This window comes from Tamandua tetradactyla, chromosome 7 (genome assembly GCF_023851605.1).
Source record: "Tamandua tetradactyla isolate mTamTet1 chromosome 7, mTamTet1.pri, whole genome shotgun sequence".
NCBI lineage: Eukaryota > Metazoa > Chordata > Mammalia > Pilosa > Myrmecophagidae > Tamandua > Tamandua tetradactyla.
In genome coordinates this window covers 12,182,203-12,197,961 of record NC_135333.1, presented here as the reverse complement: position 1 = coordinate 12,197,961, position 15,759 = coordinate 12,182,203, and the positions used below count along the sequence as shown (strand labels likewise).

The following is a 15,759-nucleotide window of genomic DNA, read 5'->3' as shown; positions in this document are numbered from 1 at the left end:
TGACTTTTCCAATTTATATAGACAGAAATCAGGGGAATATGTGTGGCAATGGATTTTAAGGGTGTGAGATAATGGTGGGAGGAATATAAGGCTGGAACAGGCTGAATTTATTGATATGGGCTCACTAAGCAGAGATTCTTCTGCCTTTAATGTTATAGCTCAAGGGGTTAGAAAAGGCATTAACAGTTTATTTGGATGGTTAGCTGAGGCATGGATCAAAAGGTGGCTGACATTACCTGAGGTTGAAATGCCAGAACTGCCATGGTATGATGTAGATGAGGGGATCCAGAGATTGGAATGTTAAGAGTGGATTTATCATGCAAAACCTGCTCTTACACCCCAGGAATGTCTGGAGGTTGCACCTCTTAACAGAACAGTGAGAAATAAATTTGTCAGACTAGTGCCATCATCCTTGAAGAGCTCTGTAGGTGCACTTCTCTGTAAGTCAGATATTACCATGGGAACTGCTGTCACTGAGCTGGAATTCTTAAACACAATGGGGGTGACAGGATCCCGAGTTGGCAGAAGCCAGGTGGCAGCACTTAATTGCCAAAGACAGGGTGGATGTGGCTATTATAATAGACAGCAAACTCAAAGCAGGTGTCAAAATATTCTGATTTATAGAGATTTGTGGCTAGTAAATCATGGGATACCTAGAAATACAATAGAAGGGCAGTGTACTAAATTCCTATTTGAACTGTGTAAACAAAAGAGTTCTAGGTCAAGTGAACAGAAGTCTAGCTTGAATTATAAAAACACAGAGTCACGGCCCCTTAATCAATTTTAATCCTAATCCCATTTTATAAATCCAGCCATTTTCTTCTAATCCCTATTCAGCATTATATGATTGAAACTGTAATTAGATCATCTCCCTGGGGATGTGAGTTAATCAAGAGTCGTTGTTAAACTGGATTAGGTTGAGGCATGTCTCCACCCATTTGGGTGGGTCGTGATTAGTTTCTGAAGTCCTATAAAAGAGGAAACATTTTGGAGAATGAGAGATTCAGAGAGCAGATAAGAATGACATAGCCATGAGAAGCAGGGGGCCCACAAGCCAGTGACCTTTGGAGATGAAGAACGAAAATGCCTCTCAAGGAGCTTCATGAAACAGGAAGCCAGGAGAAGAAGCCAGCAGATGATGCCTTGCCCACCACGTGCCTTTTCAGATGAAAGAAAAACCCTGTTCGCCATGTGTCTTCTCACTTGAGAGAGAAACCCTGAACTTCATCAGCTTTCTTGAACCAAGGTATCTTTCCCTGGATGCCTAATAATTGGACATTTCTGTAGACTTGTTTAATTGGAACATTTTCTTGGTGTTAGAACTATGAACTAGCAACTTCTTAAATTCCTCTTGTAAAAGCCATTCTGTTTCTGGTATATTGCATTCCGGCAGCTAGCAAACTAGAACACCACTCTTCCATTCTGGAACTTGAGATTCTGCCACTTGTAACCCAAGTAATATTAACAAATAGAATGAATTTATTTATCTATATCTATATCTATAAGTCTATCTATCTAATCATTTAGGTATTTTGAATAGAGGTTATATCCCTTAAGAAGGATGAGATAAATGCCTTATTTAAAAACAAAAAAAATCTATAAATTAGTAAGGAAAAAGAGTAAAATCTCTAAGCTTTCAAATTAGTTATTGCTCCTGAAAAATATATTTATATCCAGGAGAAACTGGGAGAGATGTGTAAGTAACTAGATTTTACTTGTTTGTATTCTTTAGTCATGATTTTTCTAGGAAATGACTTTGCATATGAAAGAGTAATTCTCTGTTAAGATATTCACTGCCATCAACTGTAACATGGGTAAAGTCATATCAGCTCGAAGCAGTATTAGTTGAATTATTGTAGCAAAAAAAGAGGTTTGGCTGCAAATTTTAATCTCAGTATTCCTATTTAACTTCCACTAGAGGATGACTTTCTCAGCTTTCTTGCACTACTGAATTCAGAAGTGCAGATCATTTTTTTCTTTAGAAAGTCTTCCTGTAGAAAGAAAGAGAATTATAGGCAAATTTAAATTATAACTGTGCTACCATCTAATTGCCTTATGAAAACTAAAAAGCCCTTTATGATCATTTCCACCCCCCATCTTCATAGCTGGCAGTTAAAACAATGATGCACACAATAATTTGAAATTATGTGTGCATAGGAAAAAGCTCATTTAATATGCCCATTTAGTCTCATTCATGTCTCCAAATGCCTGTACTTAATGGTAGATTACATTAAGAAGTTGGAAAACTTCCTTTGAAATTTTGATTGATTCATTCCCCTTCAGAACTACAGAATACAGAATGTTTTACCTTTACCTCATGCAAGTGTTTTGCCTGCAGTCAGGGTGTTTCTGTGAAGCTATTGGCTTAACGAAAACAATAGTAATGATATTGTGATGAAGTTCTGGCAAATATAGCTACAAGTAAATTTAATTAAACTTTCATTGTTGTTTAGAGCATTAGGGAATCAAAAAGGTTTCCAGGCTGTTTTCATCAGTATGTAGGTGTATGCTGTCTGGCAGCCCCTCTTGAATAATTAACTCTTTTCAAAGAAGCTGTACCTGCATAATGTGCTTTTCACTTAACAGAGTGTGGGGGCGAGGACTGTTTAACCTGAGCAATGTTTGAAATACTTCATCAGGCTTGGAGTGACATCTAAGTAATTCTAAAGGAAAGGCTAATAATGAATTCCCGGAAGGAGAGCAGCATGTCAAGGTTCAGCAGCGCCTTTTATCCCGAGAGCTTACACTTGGCAGAGAATTTGAGTGGCACATGGATAAACAGGAAGATGGCCTCTGATTTGTCCTCATGTTTGAAGGAAGAAATTCCTCTGATAAACAAACTGAAAAATTCCTGCATTAAGTGGGACAGAAAGAAGGAGTGTTTTAAAATACAGTACCTTGGGTGGGCCATGATGGCTCAGCAGGCAGAATTCTTACCTGCCATGCTGGAGACCCGGGTTTGATTCCCGGTGCCTGCCCAAGTGAAAAAATTAAATTAAATAAAAAATACGGTACCTTGCGTACTCCGTTGCCACAGTTTTTATAGCCTGTTTTCCCTAAAATGTTAGAAGGGGGCAAACATTTAAAACACCTCATAACCGAATTCTAAATTAATTTAATACTTACTGTCACTTTGGGTCTCTCAGAAAAAATCAAACATGTGCGTTTAACAAAAACCTAGCAGTCATTTTATTGAGCCTCTGTTTTGGACACATTGTTTACTAGCCATACAAAGGTGAGCAAGGTAAACTTTCTCTCCGAAAGAAGTTCACATGTAAGGGAAAACAGATATAATGCTTGTAATTAAAATGTGATGGGCTCCATGTAACAGAGGTTTCAAAAATGTTTCAAAGAGTTGAGCCATAGAAATTCTCAGAAATACTTTGCAAAAGATGATTGTTCCCTTTTCTCACTTACCGGAGTAAATTAGTTTTATGAAGAATGCTCAATGCAATTCTTATTTTCCATAAAGAACTTCAAGAGCCTACTTCATCAATATGACAGCAAAAACATTTTCATCTTTTCAGAAATATATGTACTCTCATTTCCCCTTTCTTCTAAATATTCTTTTTTCAGAGTTTCCATAGTTCTTGCTGATATACACAAAATATTCTTCCTGACATTTCTCCTAATTGAGCTCTCTTTCTTGCTGGGACCAACACTAATGCAGTCTTCTTTAAGAAATCTAAGATAGAGCTTGTCCATAGGTATTTCTGTCTACTTCATGAATTACTTGCTGGTATGGTGCTGAGGAAAGAAAATTGTCTTAATGAGAATGATGGTGATGATGATGGTGGTGGCATTATGGTAAACATTCCATTAACATTTAATTCAATTTCATTAAAGCAACTTAATTGTTTATACAGCTTGTAAGGGACAAGCCAGGAGTCAAACTCAGATCTGACTGGTCCAAATGCAGACTCTTAATCACTTTGCTATTTGTATTTGAAATTAAAATGTGTTGAAACACAGACATTTGTAAGAAAGCAGTGTTAAATTTAGTGAGCTCATCTATCGTGTTTCTGAGTGGGAATTGGCTCTTTGGTTGCAGTGAGTAGAGCTTACCCAGTGGAATGCTGATGATTTCAAGAGACATCAACAGTTTTTAGCTGGAAGAAGTCTTGTAGTCTGCCAGTTTAACCTCTTATTGTACAAGTGAAGAAAATGAGACTGAGAGAGAACCTCACTGACCCAAGTTCACATCCAAGTCTCCTGTCCGTAGTCCAGTATTCTGGTATCTCTTGCTCAGTTTCCTTGTTACTCTATCTTCTTTATCAGGAATATGAGAGAGAAAACACACTGCAACCCTTCACAACTCAATAGCATCTTTATGAATATATATGTATGTGTGTGTATGTATATATTTATCTATATATAAATATGTATGTATATGTGTGTATAGATGCTTGAGATAGCTTTTGATGCTTGAGGTATCTAAGCCTTTTTGTCCTTAAACTAAATTACTATATTGTCCCAAGTTTCTTTTTATAGTTCTCTCTCATCCCTCTTGCTATCTAGCTTGATCTGTTGGTTTGCCTGATTTTAGTGTCCTTCTCCTCAATCAATTTGTGATTGCTAGTTGTGGTAAAGCAGAGAATAAACCTTGTTAAACCATGTTTAATATAAAAATAAATAGGCTATGAGACTATGAATGTTTGAGGGAACTTTAGTGGATAAGATGGATGTGTTTTTGTATGTGGTCTTTGTGACTGATTTTAACTTTTAGAAACCCATTTTTTGTTTTTCATTCTAGGCCACAGAAAGGTCCATGGATAAATCATGTCTGAAGAATGACAGAAACAGTTAAATATGCTTCCATGTTCACATTTTCATGTATTATTACATCTAGAACACACTCCCATTTTTACAGGGACTTTAATTTTATATGTATTGGAAATTATGGTGCACAAAAGTGAAGCTTTTTTAAAAATACAATCATCCAAATGCATAACTTTGTGATTAATAAGAGACATTGATTGCATACTTAGCATGGATTGTATGGTGTATGAATAAAACTTTTTCAAAAATACAACCACGTGGTGGGAGGGAATCTGCTCTCACTCCAGCTTGGCCAGCTCTGCTCTCCTCTCAGGGGTGAGGTCCCAGCAGGGTCTCCCAGAGCCAAGCTCACCAGCTGTATGGCCAGTAACGGAGCTCAGAGAAAGGGGTGCAAAGAACACGCCTTTGTAAAGAGAGTGGCTGTGACACGGGCTTTTCAGAAAATCAAAGGTGGGAGAACAGCAGGAAGAGCTCTGGGTGCTCTGGGAGGGAGCCTGAACGCATCTTGGAAGAGACAGAGCCAGGAAGGCCATCAGCCACCACTTCCACGAGGCGGTCAATTGCGGGGCTGGTTGCGGCTCCGGGGAGGAGCGTTAGCCAGTTTTGGGCCACCCTGCCCTTGTTTGGCCACGTCCCCTGGCAGACTGGGCACCTGGGTCACCCCACATAGACAACACCAGCTGGAGCCAAGGCCCCTGGGAGGAAGCAGCTGCCCGGCAGCCCTCCAGTCTGCAGAGACGGCACCGGGCGGAGAGGGGCCGAGGGCACGTCCTGGGTGGTTTCCTTCTCGTGGCAGAGCAAGCGCGAGGCCCTTCCTGCGCCCACTTCCTCCGGGGCACCCCACCCCCACCCCCACCCCCATGCACGCCATCAGGGGCAGAAGTGGCCCCGGACCCCCAGTAAGTGCAGCCCCGGCCACCCGCAGGCCTGGTCGGGCGTCAGGAGGCCAAGTCCGAGGCTGGGGCTCCGGGTCCCTGCTGGTGGCTCCCGCGGGCTCTGCGGGTGGAAGAGCCGGCGGATCGCTCGACAGGGCCTTCCCCAGCCGCCTTGGTGCAGGCCGGCGGGCGTGCAGTCCCCGGTTCCAAATGAAGGTGGCACCGCTGGTGGCAGAGGAGGAGGAAGAGCCGGCCGGAAGACCGGCTGAGGTGCCTGCGCTCCAACAGCGCCTTTGGCAGCTCCTCACTTTCCTCAGCACAGCCCAGGGAGGTGTGCGCGCACCCCACCGAAACGTGGGCCACTGAGGACAGAGCGTGCAGCCCTTCTCAGGCTTCCAAGGCCTTGATGGAGTAAATTTGATGAGATTTTCCCTTATACCATAAAAAAACTAAAAAACTGGACAAAATAAGTGGAACACCACTTTCAGATATTGGATATAGGCGTGGCAGAACCATGATCCCAAACAGAAGGGAAACAAACAAGATAAGCTCCGCAGTCGTACAATCACATTAGATTTATACCTGGAGGTCATTTTTAGCCCATGACAGAGGTGTGAAAGGGGTGACCAAGCAGAGCACAGTGGTCAGGCTGTATTGAGGAGACAGAGATCAGGTCATCAACAGATTCAGGCAGCTGGAATTTTGAGGGTGTGAAACCAGAGTTAAGAGAACTACACAGCTCAAGGATAGACCATATGCTGGGTCACAAAGCAAGTCTCAGAAAATTTAAAAAGATTGAAGTCATACAAAACACCTTCTCAGATCTTAAAGGAATGAAGTTGGAAATCAATAATAGGCACAGTGCCAGAAAATTCACAAATATATGAAGGCTTAACAGCACACTCTTAAACAACCACTGGGTCAAGGAAGAAATTACAAGAGAAGTCAGTAAATATCTCGAAGCAAATGAAAATGAAAACACAACATATCAAAACTTATGGGGTGCAGCAAAGACAGTATTAAGAGGGAAATTTATTCCCCTAAATACCTATATCAAATAAGAAAGGGCAAAAATCGAGGAATTAACTGTCCACTTGAAAGAAGTAGAGAATAGCAAATTAACCCCAAAACAAGCAAAAGGAAAGAAATAATGAAGATTAGAGAAGAAATAAATGAAATTGAGAACATGAGAACAATTGAGAAAATCAACAAAACCAGAAGCCGGTTCTATGAGAAAATCGATAAGATTGATGGACCCTTAGCAAGATTGACAAAAAGAAGAAGAGAGACAATGCAATAAATAAGATCAGAAATGGAAGAGGAGACATAACCACTGACCCCACAGAAATAAAGGAAGTAATGACAGGATACTATGAACAACTTTATGCTAATAAACCTGACAATGTAGATGAAATGGACAACTTTCTAGAAAGGCATGAACAACCAACTTTGACTCGAGAAGAAATAGATGACCTGAACAAACCAATTACAAATAAAGAAATTAAATCAGTCATGAAGAAGCTCCCCAAAAAGAAAAGTCCAGGACCAGATGGCTGCACATGTGAATTATGCCAAACATTCCAGAAAGAATTAGTACCAATCCTTCTCAAACTCTTCAAAAAAATTGAAGAGGTAGGAAACCTACCTAACTCATTCTATGAAGCCAACATCACCCTCATACCAAAGCCAGATAAACATATTACAAAAAAAGAAAACTACAGACCAATCTCTTTAATGAATATAGATGTAAAGATCCTCAACAAAATTCTAGCAAATCGAATCCATCAACACACTAAAATAATTATACCCCATAACCATTTAGGATTCATCCCAGGTATGCAAGGATGGTTCAACTTAAGAAAATCAATTAATGTAATACATCATATCAGCAAATCAAAGCAGAAAAAACATATAATCATCTCAATTGGTCCAGAAAAGGCATTTGATAAAATTCAGCATCCTTTCCTGTTGAAAACACTTCAAAGGATAGGAATAGAAGGGAACTTCCTCAAAACGATGAAGGGAATATATGAAAAACCCACAGCTAACATCATCCTCAATGGGGGAAAACCTGAAAACTTTCCCCCTATGATCAGGAACAAGACAAGGATGTCCACTATCACCACTGTTATTCAACATTGTGTTGGAAGTTCTAGCCAGAGCAATTAGATAAGAAAAAGAAATACAAGGCATCAAAATTGGAAAGGAAGAAGTAAACTCTCACTGTTTGCAGATGATATGATACTATATGTTGAAAACCCTGAAAAATCCATATAAAAATTACTAGAGCTAATAAATGAGTACAGAAAAATGGCAGGTTACAAGATCAACACTCAAAAATCTGTAGTGTTTTTATACACTGGTATGAACAATCTGAGGGGGAAATCAAGAAAAAAATTCCATTTACAATTGCAACCAAAACAATAAAATATTTAGGAATAAATTTAACTAAAGAGACAAAAGACCTGTACAAAGAAAACTACAAGAAATTGTTAAAAGAAATCACAGAAGACCTAAATAGATGGAAAGGCATACCGTGTTCATGGATTAGAAGACTAAATATAGTTAAGATGCCAATTCTACCTAAATTGATTTACAGATTCAATTCAATACCAGTTAAAATCCCAAAAAGTTACCTTTCAGAAATAGAAAAATGAATAGCCAAATTTATCTGGAAGGGCAGGGTGCCCCGAATAGCTAAAAGTATCCTGAGAAAAAAATGAAGTCGGAGGTCTCACGCTATCTGAATTTAAGGTGTATTATGAAGTTACAGTGGTCAAAACAGCATGGTACTGGCATAAAGATAGATATATGGAATTGAATAGAGTGTTCAGATATAGACTCTCTCATTTATGGACAATTGATCTTTGATAAAGCAGTCAAGCCTACTCACCTGGGACATAGCACTCTCTTCAATAAATGGTGCCTAGAGAACTGGATATCCATATGCAAAAGAATGAAAGAGGACCCATATCTCACACCCTATACAAAAGTTGACTCAAAATGGATCAAAGATCTAAACATTAGGTCTAAGACCGTGAAACAGAGGAAAATGTAGGGAAATGTCTTATAAATCTTATAATTGGAGGCGGTTTTATAGACCTTACACCCAAAGCAAGAGCACTGAAGAAATAAATAAATAAATGGGAACTCCTCAAAATTAAACACTTTTGCGCATCAAAGAACTTCATCAAGAAAGTAAAAAGATAGCCTACACAATGGGAGACAATATTTGGAAATGATATATCAGATAAAGGTCTAGTATCCAGAATTTATAAAGAGATTGTTCAACTCAACAACAAAAACACAGCCAATCCAATTACAAAATGGGAAAAAGACTTACACAGACACTTCTCAGAAGAGGAAATACAAATGGCCAAAAGGCACATGAAGAGATGCTCAACGTCCCTGGCCATTAGAGAAATGCAAATCAAAACCACAATGAGATATCATCTCACACCCACCGGAATGGCCATTATCAACAAAAGAGAAAATGACAAGTGCTGGAGAGGATGTGGAGAAAGAGGCACACTTATCCACTGTTGTTGGAAATAGGTTACATGGTACAACTACTGTGTAAGGCAGTTTAGGGGTTCCTCAAAAAGCTAAATATAGAATTGCCATATGACCCGGCAATACCATGGCTAGGTATCTACTCAGAGGATATGAGGGCAAGGACACAAACAGACATTTGCACACCAATATTTATAGCAACATTATTTACAATTGTGAAGAGATGGAAACAGCCAGAATATCCATCAACAGATGAGTGGGTAAACAAACTGTGATATATACATACAATGAAATATTATGCAGTGGTAAGACAGAATAAAGTTATGAAGTATGTAGCAACATGGATGGACCTTAAGGACATTATGCTGAGTGAGATTAGCCAGAAACAAAAGGACAGGTATTGTTTGGTTTCACTGATATGAATTGACATTAGTGAATAAACTTGGAGAATTTTATTGGTAACAGACCATCAGACGATAGAAATAGAGTAAGATAGTGGATTATTGGAGCTGAAGGGATACAGATTGTGCAACAGGACTAAATGTAAAAACTCAGAAATGGACAGGACAATACTACCTAACTGTAATACAATTATGTTAAAACACTGAATGAAGCTGAGTATGAGAATGATAGAGGGGGGAGGACTGGGGGCGCAAATGAAATCAGAAAGAAAGGTAGATAATTAAGACTGAGATGGTATAATCTAGGAATGCTTAGAGTGTATAATGATAGTGAACAAATGTACAAATTTAAAAAATGTTTTTTCGTGAGGAAGAACAAAGGAATGTCATTACTGCAGGGTGCTGAAAATAGATGGTAATTAATATTTTAAAATTTTAGCTTATGTGTGAGACTAAAGCAAAAAATATTTATTTGGTACAAAATTTATATTTTGACTAGTGCATTTCCTAATATAACTTATGTAGACAGCTTAATTGAACACAATAAGTACATGGAACCTTGAGTAGGACATGAATTTTTGTTGGTTTGTCCAAAGTGATGCCCCGATAAATTCCAGAGTGATTTGAACAGTGAATAAAAAAGTATTTGCAAAGTCCCCTTCGGGGAATGGTGAGAAAGGGGGAAAATTCAACTTCTCCAAGTTGAATTCTTGATATTCTCACAAGCAGTGTAGACAATCAAAGCTATAGGCTGAGCCCCCAATCTTGGGGGTTGTTCATATGAAACTTAACCCCACAAAGGATAGGTCAAGCCTACTTAAAATTAGGCCTAAGAGTCACCCCCAAGAGAACCTCTTCTTGCTCAGATGTGGCCTCTCTCTCCAGCCAACACAACAAGCAAACTCACCACCCTCCCCCTGTCTACATGGGACATGATTCCCAGAGGTGTGGACCTTCCTGGCAACATGGGACAGAAATTCTGGAATGAGCTGAGACACAGCATCAAGGGATTGAGAAAACCCCGAGAATGAGCTGAGACTCAGCATCAGGAGATTAAGAAAATCTTCTTGACCAAAAGGGGGAAGAGTGAAATGAGACAAAATAAAGTATCAATGGCTGAGAGAGTCCAAACAGAGTCGAGAGGTTATCCTGGAGGTTATTGTTATATATTAAATAGATATCACCTTGTAAGTCAAGATGTAGTGGAGAGACTGGAGGGAACTGCCTGAAAATGTAGAGCTGTGTTCCAGTAGCCATGTTTCTTGAAGATGATTGTATAATGATATAGCTTTCACAATGTGACTGTGTGATTGTGAAAACCTTGTGTCTGATGCTCCTTTTATCTACAGATGAGTAAAACATATGGAATAAAGATGAGTAATAGGGGGAACAAATGTTAGAATAAATTTAGATTGAAATGCTGGTGATTGGTGAGGGAGAGGTGTAAGGGGTATGGTATGTATGAATTTTTTTCTGTTTTCTTTTTATTTCTTTTTCTGAATAGATGCAAATGTTCTAAGAAATGATTATGATGATAAATATGCAACTATGTGATAGTATTGTGAATTACTGATTATTTATGTAGAATGGAATGATTAAAAGTTAAGAATGTTTGTGTTTGGTGTGTTTTTTTTGGTATTTTAAAAAAAATTAATTAAAAAATTCTGAAAAATGTAAAAAAAAATTAAAATTGGGGAATAATAAATAACCAATGAGAAAAAAAAGAGATCTACGCAGAGAAAGAGCTAAATAAACATGAATAATGACCCTCCTGCATTTGTCATTCAATATAAGCCATATATGCATTGGGTGAAAATCTACCATGGCAGGCAAAGACTGAGGAACTATAAATTGAACAAAGTCCAAAAATCACAAAGAATTGAGAGATGTTAGACTTCCAAAAGTCCTTATTGAACACCTGGAGTATTTAGTGAAGTCCCTCAAAGGTTTATGCTTTAGTTGTAGGGCTAGCCTCAAACATCCTCTAAAACCACTCTCATGGAGTTTATCAACCAAATTAAGCTCTTCCTCAAATCACTGACTGTCTGCCAGCAAAGCTCAACATTCTTTGGAGAAAGACAATCCATCACACAATAAAAAAATATTAGACATGGGAAAATATGACTCCATACCTAAGAAAGAAATCAGAAAAAGGGAACAAATCTAGGAATGAGAGATATGATGTCATTAGAAGCCAAACATTTTGAAAGCACTATTATAAGTATTCACAAAATGAGGGAAAAGTGAATACTACTGAAACTTTAGAGATCAAAAATTCAGTATCTTAAATGAAAGATTAACCGATTTAGATGAACATTTTATGAGCCATTATTGCAAAGAAATATAAGGGAACTTAAAGACATAGCGATAAAAACCACCCCATCTGTTGCACAGAGATTAAAATGGCTGAATGAATAAGCAGAGCTGAAATGATCTGTGGGACAATAGGAAGAGGTGCAGCATACATATAATAGGAGACCCAGAAGGAGAAGACAAAGGGAGATAGAAAAAATATTGGAAAAATAGCCTGAAACTATTCCAGAGTTGAATGTATAAGTGTAAGTATACAAGTTCAAGAAGCTCAGTAGACTGAAAAACAAAATAAACATAAAAACCTAAGGGACATTATAATAATTGATTAACAACAGTGATAATTAATTAACAACAGTGATAAAGCACAAGGAAGCTTTGACACTGAAACCTGGTGCTGGGCAGGTGCTGGGCACTTAAAGATTAAAGATGCATTACATACAGAGGAACAAAGAAAGAGCAACCTCAACTCTGTCATTTGTGTGAGCCATAAAGCAATGAACTAACACCTTTAATATGATGAACTGAAAAAAATGTAAACCTAGAAATACATAACCAACAAAAGTTTTGACAATGGGTGGTGGTGATGGTAGCACAACGTAGTGAGTGTAATTAACACGACTGAATTATATATTTGAATGTGGTTAAAAGGGGAAATCTCAGTTTCTCTCTCTCTCTATATATATATCACTAGAACAAAAAAAAGCCAAAACATAGGACTGTATAACACAGTGAGCCCTAAAGTAAACTATGGACTATAGTTAATGGTACAATTATAGTAACTTCCTTTCAGTTGTAACAAAGTTCCCGCACTAAAAGTTAACCAGTGTTCATAATAGGAGGTGTAAGGGAACTCTATTTTCTGCATCATTTTTCTGTAAACCTACAACTTCTTTAATAAAAAAAAAATATTAAAAAAAAATACAACCACAGAGGTCCTTTCAATTCCCACATCCCTAGTCTTGTTCCTTTGGTTTCTATTGAACCTAGAGGTGACATGTCTCTGCTGCAGACAAGGCACCTGTAGCCACAGCTGCACTTTAATTCCACCTCTAATCAGAGATGACTGCTTCCCTTTCCCTGGATGCTGAGGTGATTACAGTGTGAGTCAAAGAGGTTTCCATGCCTATTTAATCTGACCTGGTTTAAGCTGTTAAGTAGATAATACAGGGTTTAGAGGCCGATACTGCGTAGAACAAAGCAGCTTATTCCTCATTTCTGAACATTGTGTCAGGTGAATGAAAGGCAAAGAGTAACCAAATAAAAAGTCATGAGAGTATCTCTATTTTGGGGTTTTTATACTTAGATGAAATATCTTTATTAAATATGAAGCAGGTGTGTAGTTATTGTTGGGGTCTTTGGGGAGCCCAAGTACAAACACCTCTCTTTCATGTCTAAATTCTTAACCAATTGAGATACCCAACCGGGGATAATAGAATCACCTCAAAACTGACAGCTCATAAAATGATTGTTGGAGAGTGTTCGTGCACAAGGAAGCTTTAACACTGAAACCCAGTGCTGGGCAGACTCACTTACAGTGCAGTAGTATCGTCCTTACCCAACAGGGCAGGCCTCTTTCCACATTGGTGGAGCAGGATTCAGACTCCGTGTCAAGGGAAGAGAGAGGGTACCTGCTAGCCAATGTCTCATTCCCATCTTTACTATCAGATAAATCAGCCCACCTCTCCTGGCATGGAGTGAGTTAGGGGGCAGGAAAATCAGGCTGATGGCCCTCTCTTCACATGCAAATTCCTTAAGCAGCAAGAGTGTGCGTGGTCATTTGCAATTCATTACATTTCTTCTTGTCATTTCTTCTTGTACAGCGCTATTTATCTGTGGATTGTTTATTCTTCAAATCTTTTATCCTAGCCCCAGCCCAACCTCAAGAAGAACACTGTGAAGGAGTTATTACACTTCTTGCTGCCACTGTTTTACAGTTGAGAAAACTTAACATGAGAGAGGTTACTTAACTTGCTCAAAGTAACATGGATAATAGAGGAGCTGAGAGTCAGATACAAATCTGTCTAAGTCTGAAGCTCATTATTTTCACATCCCTGCTTTTATCTTATGTTAACAATCTGATAATACTTATCCCAGTAAAGTTTCTTAGCTGAAAGCCATTCTAAAGCTAACTGAGAATCTGATTATTCATTGATATGAAGTTTACACTGAAATTTTTTTTTTACTTTTTATTTTCGAAGAGTTGTAGACTTACAGAAAAGTTGCACAAATAATAGAGTTCCCATGTAGTCTTTATTCCGCTCCTAATGTTAACAGCTTACATAACCATTGTGTAATTATCAAAAACAGGAGATTAACATTCGTGTAAAACTATTAATTAAACTACAGTCCTTGTTCAAATGCTACCATTATTTTCATTAATGACTGGATTTTTTGAGGACTGGAGCTGTAGTGTATTCATTTTCTTGTCCATAGCACCTAGCAGTAAGTCTCGTCTAGGGTGGGTAATCAGTACATGTTTGTGACATAAGTAAATGCATGAATGGATTTTGAATTCTGTACTACGACCTGTGTATGTTTGTGTGTGCATGTGTGTGCTACAGGTTTTTAAGCACACGAGAAAAATCTGAGGCTGTAATTTGAATTGAGTGACTTTCAAAGCTAAATTCCATATTAGGCCTTACGAATCGCTGACCTTTCAAACTGTGGCAATTTTTCAAAAGGATGTACTGGCCAGTTAGTGGAATCTGCTAGATAGGCAGAGGGCTGGGTGTCGCAGTCAGGATGTTACATACGCATGTGCCTGTGTTCCATATCACAGTTCAATGAATCATCTGGGCAGGAGAAGCAGCAGTGGCTTGTCATCAGTCCTGCATTTCTAGGGAGGTTTTAAAAATTTAAGGTTACACCAAATCATAGAAACTCCCTTATTTGAAGAGGAAACCAAACAGATGCTTATAAGTTTTCTTATATGTTTTGCACTGAACGCAGCAGAGATGACTGTGAAGTTTGCCACGACAGTGGTTTCTGATAACCTCAAAAAAACAACGATCTTTTATTTCAATATTTATTATAAAAATATATGATGCCAGGAGAGAGGCAGTGTTCACTGCACAAAATTCCGTTTTGTAGCTAAACGAAAAATTCCGTTTTGTAGCTAAATGAACCATAACGTGACTATTTTTCTTGCTGTTTTTGCCATCTCCCCTTAACCAAACTCAAAATATCCATGTGATGAAGTCTAGAAAGAAAAGAACACGGTATCATTCTCAAGGGGGCAAAGACAGTATACAAAATTGTTGTGAAAATGGATTTCTCTCAAAAGTTAGTTCAACTTTTAAAAGGTTTTAATTAATTTATTGTTGTTATCTAGATGGAAGACGTCATTGCACGCATGCAGGATGAAAAAAATGGAATTCCTATTCGTACTGTCAAAAGTTTTCTTTCCAAGATACCTAGTGTCTTCTCTGGTAAGTTTGTATCTCTGTTCATTCCAGCAACATTCATCTACTTAAAATCTATTCTAGTCATTCACACTGAAACTCTAAGTCCTTCATCAGTAACTACTTATAAATTGCCTATGCATGCTCATCATCATGTTAGACACTTGAACTGGTGGTAAGATTAAAATGAAACAACACTAAAAACCAAAATTATGACCCCACTCTAAGGGAGCATACTGTTAGTTGCAAATTTCACGTAATGAACAAATGTGAACTAATACAAACAATGCAGAAGGAAATTGAAGATGTATGAAATAACGTGATGTAGATTTTGGAAGTTGACAGGGTGGATAAATTAATTAGGAGTCTGGAAAGACTCCGGAAGAGCAGTTTAAAGAGTTGAGTTTGAAAGATGAGGAGTTATTTAAGGCCCACACCACTGCCACTGCTTGCTGTGTGTACTGAACTAAGAGGGGA

General features: G+C 38.3%; 1 protein-coding gene across 1 annotated transcript in view; it reads left to right on the top strand.

Moving 5' to 3' along the window:
- The window catches only part of RGS7 (regulator of G protein signaling 7), a 532,876-nt gene that overhangs the window by 257,573 nt on the left and 259,544 nt on the right, over positions 1–15,759 (top strand). The window contains exon 3 of the mRNA XM_077167813.1: positions 15,213–15,309. Coding sequence (XP_077023928.1) covers positions 15,213–15,309 — 97 coding nt within the window. The remainder of the gene's footprint in view (positions 1–15,212; positions 15,310–15,759) is intronic.